The sequence below is a fragment of the Phyllostomus hastatus genome, unplaced genomic scaffold, assembly GCF_019186645.2.
Source record: "Phyllostomus hastatus isolate PE091 unplaced genomic scaffold, TTU_PhHast_1.1 phas_contig_34, whole genome shotgun sequence".
Classification (NCBI taxonomy): Eukaryota; Metazoa; Chordata; class Mammalia; order Chiroptera; family Phyllostomidae; genus Phyllostomus; species Phyllostomus hastatus.
In genome coordinates, this window is record NW_025333857.1 from 53,909,152 (window position 1) to 53,921,623 (window position 12,472).

The window sequence follows — 12,472 nt, forward strand, 5'->3', positions numbered from 1 at the left end:
CAACCAGACAGGGCTCTCTAGGGATATTTTCAAAGCTAGGTAGAATACCTTGAGGATGAAGGAGGTGTTTCCAAAATTATATTTTATAATTTATTTACTATCAAGAAGAAGGCCAACTACTAATATCTGTTCTTTAATTTTTTTCAAATTAAAGTTATTTGTTCCATGCTTTATGGTACATAACTCAGATGCTTCAGCTAACCTCCAATTCCTGTTCTGAAAAAATATTGATCCTAATTAAAAACTCAACAAATGACAGAGGGGTGACTTTTACATGGGCAGGAATAAAAGGCAGGCTCTTTTTTATCCACTTTGGTTATTTAATTATCCAAAATCTAAAGGACACAAAATTTGTTGCTATATACTTACACAGAAGTCTCACCTCCAACTCACAAAATGTTCAGTTTTGCATTGTCTAATTTTCGATTCAATTCGACATACAATGAAAGCACCAATGGTACTCTCCAAAGGTTTTGAAAAAGATGGTCTAAAAGGCCTTACTATTCATGTGAATTCTGTAGAGAAGCAGCATCAACAGCATCTGGGAACTTGTTAATAAATGAAGATCTTCAAATCCACATCAGACCCACTGACTCAGAATCTTTTACACAGATTTTCTGTGTGATTTATCTGTTTACTAAAATTTGGAAATATTCCACTAGACAAGTGGTTCTGTTCCTCAGTTGCACGTGAGGATCATCTGGAGTGCACTATTAAAAACATATGACTGATTCTCACCCCTTAGACAACTTGCATAATTTTGGGACAGCAATCAGCATGTAGTTAAAAAGGGGGTGGGGTAAAGTAAGAAAAGGCAGATTTGAGTGGTACATTTTTATATATACATTTTACTTACTATGTTTTTATATAAATTTCCTCTATGAATTTTATTTCCTTAGAGAAATATTGCAATGATAAAATACATAAAATGAGTGAACCTATTTGTTAATTATAAAACCCTAAGCCAATGGTATGGTTAATAAGTAGTATGGTATAAAATCAAATAAATAGATATTTTAACAGATTACACATGCTCTTTTCAAAATAATAATATTCAAAGTGGGTTCTGTGGGTTCACTGAATCAGAAATGATACCCATTTTTTAAAAATGCATTATAACCTCAGGAATGGAATACAGAAGCCTATAGTTTTAATAAGCAACCAATGTAATTATCATATGCCTTCAATCTCCTGCCTTACAAGCTAGAAGGGGAATTTGTAAAGCTAAATTCAAAACTGTTACCACCATTCTGGCTAGTACTGATACACTTGATGCCCCTCCTACAACAATCTCCTGCTTCACATCTTAATACTCTACAGACTCATTACATTAACATGCAGTTTTCTCTTTTGGATTAGTCCAGGTATAAAATAATCAAATGGAAAGGACCAACTGGACAGAGATTGAGTTCATTCTGCTGGGACTCTCTGAGTATCCAAGAGTTGAGAAGGTCCTTTTTGTGGTGTGCTTGGTGATGTACCTGGTGATCCTCCTGGGGAACAGCACCTTGGTCATCCTGACTCTCCTGGATTCCTGCCTCCACATACCCATGTACTTCTTCCTTGGTAATCTTTCCTTCCTAGACATTTGGTATACATCCTCCTTTATCCCCTCAATGTTGATACACTTCCTGTCAAAGAAAAAAAACATCTCTTTCACTAGATGTGTTGTTCAGATGTCTGTCTCCTACACTATGGGGTCCACAGAGTGTGTGCTCCTAGCAGTGATGGCATATGATCGGTTTGTGGCCATTTGCAAGCCTCTGAGATACCCCATCATCATGAGCAAGGCACTGTGCATTCAGATGGCTGCTCTCTCCTGGGTACTGGGCTTTTTCAACTCATTAACAGAAACTATTCTTGCAATACGATTGCCCTTCTGTGGAAAAAATATCATTAATCATTTTGTTTGTGAAATGTTGGCCTTTGTCAAGCTGGCTTGCACAGATATCTCCTTGAATGAGATTACTATCATGTTGGGTAATGTAATATTTTTGTTTCTGCCATTGCTGTTGATTTGCATCTCCTACATTTTCATCCTTTCTACTGTACTAAGAATCAACTCAGCAGAAGGAAGGAAAAAGGCCTTTTCCACCTGCTCAGCCCACATAACAGTGGTGACTGTGTTTTATGGGACAATCCTTTTCATGTATATGAATCCAAAGTCCAAAGATTCTGCTTTTAATAAACTGATTGCCCTTTTCTATGGAGTAGTCACCCCCATGCTCAACCCTATCATCTACAGTCTGAGGAATAAGGAGGTGCATGGAGCTATGAGAAAACTGATGAGTAGACACTGGTTCTGGAGGAAAGGATAAGAAACTTAATCTTTGAGTTTGTGCAAAAATAAGCTCAAATATTGGAACCAAAGTTTTTTTAATATAAGTGCAACAAGAGAAATAAAACTCCTATGTAGATTCACAGAATTTCAGAGTTGGGAATAAATTTCAAGATAATAATCTAACTTTATCTTTTTTGGAAAATGACACAAAAACATAGAGACAATTGGTCTAAGAAGGAAGATTAAACTTTGAAAAGCAAGAAAAATTAAATTAAGCTTTTCCAAGTAAATCCAATACACATGTCTAAATAATGAAAAAACGTATTTTTCATTCCCCTTTTTTCTTAAGATTTTATTTATTTATTTTTAGAGAGGGAAGGGAGGGAGAGAGAGAGAGAGAAACATCAATGTGCAGTTGCTGGGGGTCATGGCCTGCAACCCAGGCATGTACCCTGACTGGGAATCGAACCTGTGACACTTTGGTTCACAGCCTGTGCTCAGTCCACTGAGCTATGCCAGCCAGGGCTTCATTCCCCTTTTTGAGAGAACTATTTCATTCATGTTTTTCTGTTTGCTTATTGTTCATTTTTGTTTTACTCTGACACTTGATTTGGCCCTCACCTAAATTTTCAGGTACTTTTGCCCTTTTTCTATTCCTACCCATTTTTCTGCCACCCCCTGTACATATTCTGTGCTTCACTCACTATGTAGTTATTCAATTGCATCAGGTCCTTTCACACCTAAGGTCAATAGCATATGCCATTTCATTCCCATTATCACATTTCCCTTTCTATGGTGACATCCTAGCAAGCTCACTGAAGACAATACAAGTGTTATATTTTCTGAAAATCCTTCCAAAATTTACCCAGAATTAGTTATGCCCTCCTCTATACTGCCTTGAACTTTATCTCGTTTTCATAGCAATTTTCCTTTCACTTTAATCATTTGTTAACTTCTAAAAATCTCCCCTAAGGGCAGAATTCACTGTTCTCTTTATGAAGTTCTTCATGTCCTCTTTATGAAATTCAATGTAAAATTGATTAAAAACAGTAGGCAGTAATTAACCATTCAACTAATTAATTAAAAAATTTAAAAAAAGAGTAAAACACAGTCTGAGTACTTGGTATAATACAGGGAATAAGAAAACCTGAATTTATGTATTATTTAATTTATCCAATGACAAATCCAAGAGCTAATTTTTAAAGACAGATAAAAGATTGAGTAAAACATAGTGAAGAGGTCATTTGGTCTGGATAAGAAAAAAGTCATATTGGTGTATATTATCCTCTAATAAGCAACTGTTAAGGAAAAATACATCAAGTGTATAAATCCTTAAAAACACTGACAATTGCACTTTTTCAGAAGCAATAGTAGACTCATTATAAATATTTCCTTTTGCAAAAACTCTCTTTGAAATGTCAAATGAAGAATAGTATATAGTTGTATTTTTGTATAATATCATATCACATATTTCTGTGATATATAGTTGAACTGCCTGGTACAATGTCACAGCCTGAGCTGGATAAACAGAGCATCCTATGCTCAAGTGCCACCTGGCAAAGCTTTTAGTAACCCAACAGTGTGCAGGAGGGCACCTGTGCTTATTCTGCCCAGCATGATGTTCTGAAGCCCTTATGCAGGAAGTGGAATGTCAATGTGGAAGGGAGGCCCAGTGCAGGTTGATGGAACACAAGCAGAATGAAGAGGATGTCCACAGAGCAATTGGCCAGCGCAGGTTGACAGAGCCCAAGCAGGATGAAAGAGGGCCTACACAAAGAGGCAGAATATGGATCCCAGCACCTGGTTGAGGATCACATCTGTAAAGGAAGGCTGCCTAGTAGAAGATATCAGAACACACGTAGCACAAGGTAAACCTTGAAAAGCCAGGGGAAGGAGTGGGGCAGGAGGCCCTGAATTAATCATCAGGGCCTAAATGGGTGAGAAAGGCCTCCACAGGCTGATAATTCAGAGCATGGGTGTCCAAGTCTAAGAGGGCTGAGGAGAAAATAAAGACCTCCATGGTGTGAGAAGAGCATACCTGAGGAGGGGGAAATAGTCAAGTGAGTCAGATGGATTAGCCTCACACAGGCACCCTTAAAGTGAGACAACCTTGCCTGAAGTATTAGGTCTCAATCAACTTAAAAGAATATTAGTGTAGGAACAGTGGGTTGTAGAGAGTAACGTGAAGCAAAAGAAATGGGAGGTCAGTTATTTACAGTGGATAAAACAAGTAACAATTAAACATATTGAGACCAGTTTTCTCACTACCACAGAAGAAGTGACAAATATGGAAAGATAAGAAACTACGATAGAATAAATGATATGGTGTTGGATTAGACTTGGAAACTGTGAACTCATGGCTTTCAACATGTATAGATAGATAGAGTGATACACACATACATGTGGAAAGATATAGACAAATGTATAGATGTAGATATATGTATAAAATTAACATGGATGTAAATGTTTGTAAATGTGTGTGTGTATATGCAGATGTACATACAAATTCATACATTTATTCCCCAAACATGCTCACTGGCAGGGCCTGGGAGCAATGGTATGTGAGGAATTATTATTATTATTATAATTATTATCATATCTAGTACCATATCTTAATTTCTAAAAAAGTTTTCCACTAAAAAGGAACTGGGTTTGATTTTAGGAAAAATGCAGAGAAAAATCTTGATTTTGAAAGACATGTACTTTGGGTGTAAAATTCTAGATGGACAGTTTTTTCTTTCAGTACTTTAATGATATTGCTCCATTGCTTCTGGTTTGTACTATCTAAAGGAAGTCTTATCATGCTTAGAAAGGAACACAGAACTCTTTCAGAACCACAATCTATCTTTTTCTTTCTTTCTTTTCTTAAAGCAACTTTATTATCATGTGCCTTGGTGTGGTTTTCTTCCTTTCTTATTCTCTTGATTTTTGAATTTCCATCTCTGTATAGTTATTGTTTTCACCAAATGTAGAAAATGTCCATCATTATTTTTTAAGTATTCTTCTGTCAATATTTTCTCTTCTTGGCCTTCTGTTACTTGTGTAACAGACCACTTCAGCTGTCTCACAGCAGCTAATGGTCTAGTCACTTTTTTTAGTTTTTTTATTCTCTGTGTTTCATTTTTAAGTTACTATTGCTCTGATTCCAAGTTTACTAACCTTTTCTTCTGCAGAGTCCAGTTATTTAATTCCACCTAAATGTATTAGGTACACTCCTGTTCGATGTAGTCTTCATTTCTAGATCTTAGATTTTGCCTTTTTAAAAAATCTTCTATATCTCTAAAGTAATCTATGTCTCAAATGACATGAATGAGTTTTTATCTATCTTCTTGACTCTATGGGAGTCATAATAACTTTTTAATGCCTTGTCTAGTAATTCTATCAGTCATTTATGTGTCTGTTTTGTGTGTGCATGCATGTGCTAGTATGATACCTCCAGTGGTTTTTACGTTTGTTTTTTAAACTACTTTTTTTTCAGCTTTATTGATATATGACTAACAAATAAAATTGTATCCATTTAGGTTGCACAATGTGACTTCTTTATACGTGTACAATGTGTTGATTTTATTTTCAGCCTTGTGTGAGCTCTAAAAATCATTTCTTTCAATCCTCTTAAATGATTCTTTCCTAGGACTCAGTTTCCTCATATACTTGCACTAATCAGTACTCAGTTGAAGATTCAACAGCCATCCCCTTAGATCTCCAGAACTCTTCTTCTCTGTAGCTTTCTCCTCTTCAGTATTTTGTTTTTGAAAACTAGCTGCCTTGTTCTCCCTGGATTCTCAACTCCATCCCCTAAACTAATACAGATTCCACACAAGTTCCTCTCTCTATTGCATTACCTAAAAACTCACTCAAGGAAGTAAGCTAGGAAAATTATGAGGTCCAGTTAATTTGCTCTTCATTTCTCAGGGCTCATTGTCCTATGTTGCTTGATGTCTGATACCTTAAAATCAGTTTTTCATATTTTTTTCTGTTTTGTTTTATTGTTACAGGAAGAAAGGTAAATCTGGTCCTTGTTACTTCATGTTGTTCAGAAGCAGACATCTAAATCCTCACCACTTTGATGTTCTACCCCCAGAAACTGGGGAAAAGCACAATTCCAGGGTGCATATCTATGGAGTAAAGCTGGAAAAATAACAACAGTTATCTTGGGGTATTTTTTGCTTAATCCCTAAGTACTGCCATAGTGATAGGCTTAGACTTGTAATACACTAACAGGTGTTGCTCAATACATTTGAGATCACAGGTAAATTCAAACTACCTGAAGCTAGAGTCTAGCCATGAAAAAGGGATCAAAAACTGTATCAAAGGGATAAGTCCATCATCCCTATTTCATAGGAGAGGATATTGGATATGGATGTTTAAGAAATTGACTAAAATCACTCACCTTATACAGAACATCCAAATTGGAATTCTTCACTCCAGATCACAAGTGTACTGTTTTTCCCCTATATCATAGCTCTGACCATTCACAGGAAAACATAGGCAATCACTTTATAGACATTTGTCCTAAACTTCTCCCTAGAGTACATCATCCACACCTAGGGCTCAGTTTTCTTCTCTGGACTTTGCAATGTATTGCTATAGTCCTGACTTCTCTTCTCGACTTTCCTAATCTCTTCACCTGGAAGTCTGACCATCACTGCATAGTCCACCAGTAAACCAGCTGACATCCTTATTTTCATGAAGTGATCATCTTTAAGCCTCTCCTCTCATCTAACCAATGGTTGCATCAGACTTCTTTACTTAGATCCATGGAATCATCTTTGGTGACTATCTATCTGAGAAATCCTCCAATCCAGTCCTACAACCCTGTAATTCTTATATTCATCCTGTCTTTCCCATCCCATTGTTTCACTAGTCTTCATTGCCTCAATGGGTGCTGTTGCAATGGACTTCTAACTCGTTCTTAATCAATCCTCCACACTGTCACAAAACCAGTCTTTCTAACCAAACGTTTAATATGATTATGTCAGACAAGTGGGAGAAAATCTGCACTGACTTTCCATTTTCTACCAAGACCAATATACAAGATTACTGAAAATCTGGCCTCATTAAACCACTTCACCTTCATCTCTTAAATGAATGCTAACAGTATTGAAATAATCTCTCCAAGCCCTTGCCTTTGATAACAAATATTAGAGGCAACTGGGTATGGGTTTGGGATTTATTTTCTCATTTGGTTGTTGCAAACAACCTCATGATACAGGCATTGCTGTGTCCATTTTCCAAATGAAGTAACCAAAGCACAGAGAGGTCATACTCAGTTTTCCTAGGTCACGTAGCTAGGAAGTAGAAAAGTAGGAATTCAATCCTGAGTTCTTTGGTTGTAAAGACCATGGTTTTCCATAATACCACCTCACTACTCCTGTGGCAGCAGTTACTAATTGATAGGTATTGACATTGCAAATGAGAAATGGATTTTTTCCACAACTTTTTACCTCTTCAACAGGAGTATATAGATCTTTAGGTAGAATAATATGCTTCTTGATGTTCATTGAGAATCAAGTTACCATATACCTTATATTATTGTGCTAATGAGGATTTAATGGAAAGGACGATGAACAGGATTTGTTGAGTTAATATCCATTCCCATTTACATCTTTCCTTCCTTTGTTCACACACCTTTTTATTTGCTATGATATGCCCCTTCATCTTCAATGGGGCAATGCCCCATTGCATCTGCAATTCAGTGTAGTCTATGTGTTAACATTAAAAAGTATTGATTATTTTATATGGAATCTACCAATCTCTCCTTTTCATTGTGAAATGGAAATAAAAGAGAATGCTAACACTACCATGCTATTTAATGTATTAAAATAATATATGAAATATAGAAATACCCATCATAGGCAATAAAAGAATAAGAGATCCCTGGTAATCAGGTATGTGTGCTACTGAAGTTGATTCAAATCAGGCAGAGCAATTCACAAGACCAATGCCTGTCATCCTATCAAAAACTTTAGGAGGTCTTCACAAAGTGAAGGCGTCATCATAAACTTATAGATATTTTGTGAACTCAGGCTCAGAAAAGTATCCATTTGGACTTAGTAAACCCACGGCCAGATAACAGAACAATTTAAAGGGAATGAAAGCTTTACTTAGGAAGGCTCCATATAGAAATAGAGGTTTGTGAGGCTTGGATGCTTTCTATCTACTTATGCAGAGATCATATTCACCCTGCCTTTCTGCAGGGAGTGAAGGCGAAATCTCTGAGGGTAAAATGAGTACCTATGACTAGTTGGAATTAATAAGCTTGAACTAGTAAGACTGTGTTAGCTCTTGCTTACATTGACTGCTACTCTCCTACCTATTACTTCCACTCCCTCCCCTTTCCTTTACACTTTCAATGGCCACAGGTCATTGCCTTCAAGGATTATCATGGGATAACAATTGGTCAGTTCCTTGACCCCAGTATATCTACCTGTACTGAAGTTGTTACATTTTAAACAGAATAGATATATTCTGATACAATATTCTCACATGCCCTAAAGTTCATCCAAGTACTTTTCTTGTATCTTCTACACCAACGGGCAGCCTTTAACCTGGTCTAAACCATCACAACAACTGTACTGACTCTCATGACAACTCCATGATAAAGAGCAAATAAATATTGCACATTAACCCCACACTTAATCTTCTGGTCCAGAGGAGAATTACAAACACTATAAACACTGCTGAGTGTACATTTTTAAATTCCTCATATATTGTGTTTACATAATATTTATATAATAAGATATATTCATATGTTTTAATAATTTATATCAATTTAGTGAATTTGGGGTATTATACATTCTATAATACAGATACCATGTCTTTTTAAGTGCTAATGTGTCCCTATACACCTGTGGATTTAAGAAAACAGCTGTCAGGAAAAGGCACAGTTAAAAGAAAGAGTACTAGTAGTTTCACTGATACAGTCTGTAGCTTCCCTGAATTTACAAAATAATGTCAGCAGCATGAAGCCAACAGCATACGACCAAACTCTCTAATACTGTTTTTCCTGCCTGGCACCACTCTCTACTCACTGCTATTCAGGATGTATTTGTGCAGACTTTTTGCATTTGTACACAGACATTCACATCACATACATCTGTCTGCATGCACAAACATATCAACACATGTAAAACACAGCCACACATTTAACAAATGTGAAGTGATTTCCATTAAATGTAACCTCTGTTGAAAAGAGGTTGTATTCATGTGCTAACTGCCTGAACAAAATTCCAGAGTTTGGGTGGCTTAAGTAACAAAAATTTATTTGCTCTTAGTTCTGGAGGCCAGAAGTCCAAAATTAAGGCGTGGGTAGGCTGGATTTCTTCTGAGGCCTCTCCTTGGCTTGCAGATGACTGCCTCCTCACTCTGTCCTTTCCTCTGTGTGTGAGCACCCCTGGTAAATCGAAGCATGTTGTAGTTTCTTCTTATGATGACACAACTCAGATTACATGCGGGCCCCCAACAACAGCCTCATTTTAATTTGATCACCTTTCTAAAGACTGTATCTCCAAAGTAAAGACACACTCTGTGGTGCTGGGAGGTCAGCACTTCAACCTAAGAGTTCCAGGGAGAAACAAGTCAGCCTGAAATAGAACTTAACCATAAATTAACTTTTAAAAATCTAGACTTATTATATTTGTATATTACATCTCTACCACCTTGCATATCCCTTATATTAACTTTTAATGTTTATTTTAAAGTTACATTCATATTGTGCAACTCAGAACACAAATGGAAACTTCAAAGCATGAGACCTATTTGTATAAGATACCATATATAAACCTATATGCACTGTATCTATATTATCTTCGAGTTTCAGAGGTTGGTCAAGGAAGAAACTTAGGAAACCCACACCTCATTTAACATGAGTGTCTTCGCCCACTATCCCAAAGTTCTGGTATACACCAAACACTAAACACCCCTTAACGTTTATTGATATTATTTGCTACTGTGAAAGAGAAGAGTACAAAGAGGGTTCTTAATCAGTAGTTTTTTCACAGCCACTTTCACCTCTTTGTTTCGTAGACTGTAAATGAGAGGATTCAACATGGGGAGTTAATCCAGCATATACCAAAGCCATAAATTTATCTATTTCTTGTGAATTGACAGCTGAGGGCTTCAAGTACATGGAGAGAGCCGTCCCATAGAACAAAACCACCACAGTTAGGTGGGCTGCACACGTAGAAAAGGCTTTGCTTCGACCCTCCCCTGAGGTGATTCTTAGGATGTTGGTGAGGATAAACACATAAGAGATACAAATTAGAAGCATCAGCATAGGAAGAAGAAGTATGCTGACCACCAGCATGATTAACTGCACTTTGGAAGTGTCTACACAAACCAGTTTCAAGACAGCCAGAATTTCACAAGTGAAATGATTGATAATGTTATTTCCACAGAGAGACAGATGCAGCACAGACATAGTTTCCACCAGGGACGTGAGGCAGCCTGTCACCCAGGAGCCAGCTGCAATCTGCACACAAACCCTCTTGTTCATGATGGTGGGGTACCTCAAGGGCTTGCAGATGGCCACATATCGGTCATATGCCATCATGGACAGGAGCACACACTCAGTGGAGCCCATGGCAAGAGAGAAATACATTTGAGAGGCACATCCTGAGAATGAGATGGTGTTTTTGCCTGACACAAAGTTGGCCAGCATTGGAGTGAGAGCAGAAGAGGTGTACCAGATGTCCAGAAAGGAGAGGTTGCTGAGGAAGAAATACATGGGTGTGTGTAGGCGGGAATCCAGGATGGTGATGCAGATCAGAACGATGTTACCCAACAAGGTGACCAGGTACATCAGCAAGCACAGAACAAATATGATGATTTCAACATTGGGGTAGTGAGTAAATCCCAGAAAAACAAAATTTGAAATGACTGTCAAGTTTGTCTTGACCATGTTATTCCTTCTTGTTCATCTGCCATAATGAATAAAAATATCATTGTGTGTACTTAAAAATTTAAACTCTACCAACTGATAAGGGGTTTTTGTTAGGGGTACTTTAAAAGAACCAATATTCTAGCAATACCATTTCATTATTCATCCATTCATTCAACATTTATTGAATATGCTACAAGTCACTGAAGATCCAAAGCTGCTCCCAGGCAACTCATAATAAAAATATGAGTAGAGGAATAATGGTGGAGAGGGGAAGGGACTAGTCAAAGAACATGTATGAATGACCCATGGGCATGGACAACAGTGTGGAAATTGATTGTGGGAGTGAGGGGTTGGAAGGATAGAGGAGGGAAAAGTGGAAAAAGTTGGGACAACTGTAATATAATAACAATAAAAAATGATTTAAAGAAAAAAGAAAAGCGACAGGCCTAGAGAGAAAAAGGAAAGGAGAAGTTTAGTTGTTGAGCTAAGGAATATTTTAACAAGAATTTGTCCTCTTAATATCTTCTGTTATTTATAAAGATGAAGTGACAATTAAAAAAATCGGACACAGTCAAGTAAAGAAACAATTACAATAAAATGATGTAAGTGTGTCCCGGGGTACTAGGTAAATATGAAGTAAGAATCCTAACTCTATGTTGGAGGCAATTCACAGTGAGAGATTTTGAGAATTAGTTTTCTTTATTTAAGATTTTATTTTATTTTATTTTTTAGAGAGGGAAGGGCGGGACAAAGAGAGAGAGAGAAACATCAGTGTGTGGTTACTGGGGGGTCATGGCCTGCAACCTAGGCATGTACCCTGACTGGGAATCAAACCTGCAACACTTTGGTTTGCAGCTCGTGCTCAATCCACCGAACTACGCCAGCCAGGGCTGAGAATTAGTTTAATAAAAAAATGTATTGGACCTACTCAAGTTAAGGATCACGGGAGGTTTTCTGGGCAAAGAAATTTTTTATAAAAGCTGCAAAAAGAAAATATTTGGTTGCACTTCATGAAGCTGCAAATTATGTAATATAACAGATTGACACACCACACCCTGAAAAATATAAGTAGAAGATAGACAAGACTCCAGTCACTATAACACTAACTGGTTTCTGACTTCAAAAAATAATAATCATGGAATAATCATGAACTTGGGCTTTCTTAGAAAATCTCTTTCAAAGTAAGTATTTTATAATGCAAATCAAATTACTTGCAATAGATCTCACAATTCATCACACATGGCACCATGTTTAAAAACTACTGTCCTACAAGGTAGAGTTCAGATGAAATCAATCTCAAACACAAGCCT

The 12,472-nt window shown here is 37.0% G+C and overlaps 2 protein-coding genes across 2 annotated transcripts; one reads left to right on the forward strand and one right to left on the reverse strand.

Moving 5' to 3' along the window:
• Positions 1-1,379: 1,379 nt before the first annotated feature.
• On the forward strand, positions 1,380-7,145 carry LOC123819610 (olfactory receptor 13C7-like). The gene is made up of 2 exons (XM_045840006.1): positions 1,380-2,283; positions 7,045-7,145. The coding sequence occupies exons 1-2, from the start codon at positions 1,380-1,382 to the stop codon at positions 7,143-7,145; spliced, it is 1,005 nt and encodes a 334-aa protein (XP_045695962.1).
• A 3,114-nt stretch (positions 7,146-10,259) lies between these two features.
• Positions 10,260-11,081, reverse strand: LOC123820075 (olfactory receptor 13F1-like). The gene has a single exon (XM_045840783.1). The coding sequence runs from the start codon at positions 11,079-11,081 to the stop codon at positions 10,260-10,262; it is 822 nt and encodes a 273-aa protein (XP_045696739.1).
• Between the last annotated feature and the right edge of the window lie 1,391 nt (positions 11,082-12,472).

Coding starts and splice junctions, on each gene's coding strand:
- LOC123820075 (XM_045840783.1), bottom strand. CDS start 11,081: ATGTACCTGGTCACCTTGTTGGGTAACATCGTTCTGATCTGCATCACC.
- LOC123819610 (XM_045840006.1), top strand. CDS start 1,380: ATGGAAAGGACCAACTGGACAGAGATTGAGTTCATTCTGCTGGGACTC. Junction 2,284..7,044: donor GCATGGAGCTATGAGAAAAC/TGATGAGTAGAC, acceptor AGATCCATGGAA/TCATCTTTGGTGACTATCTA.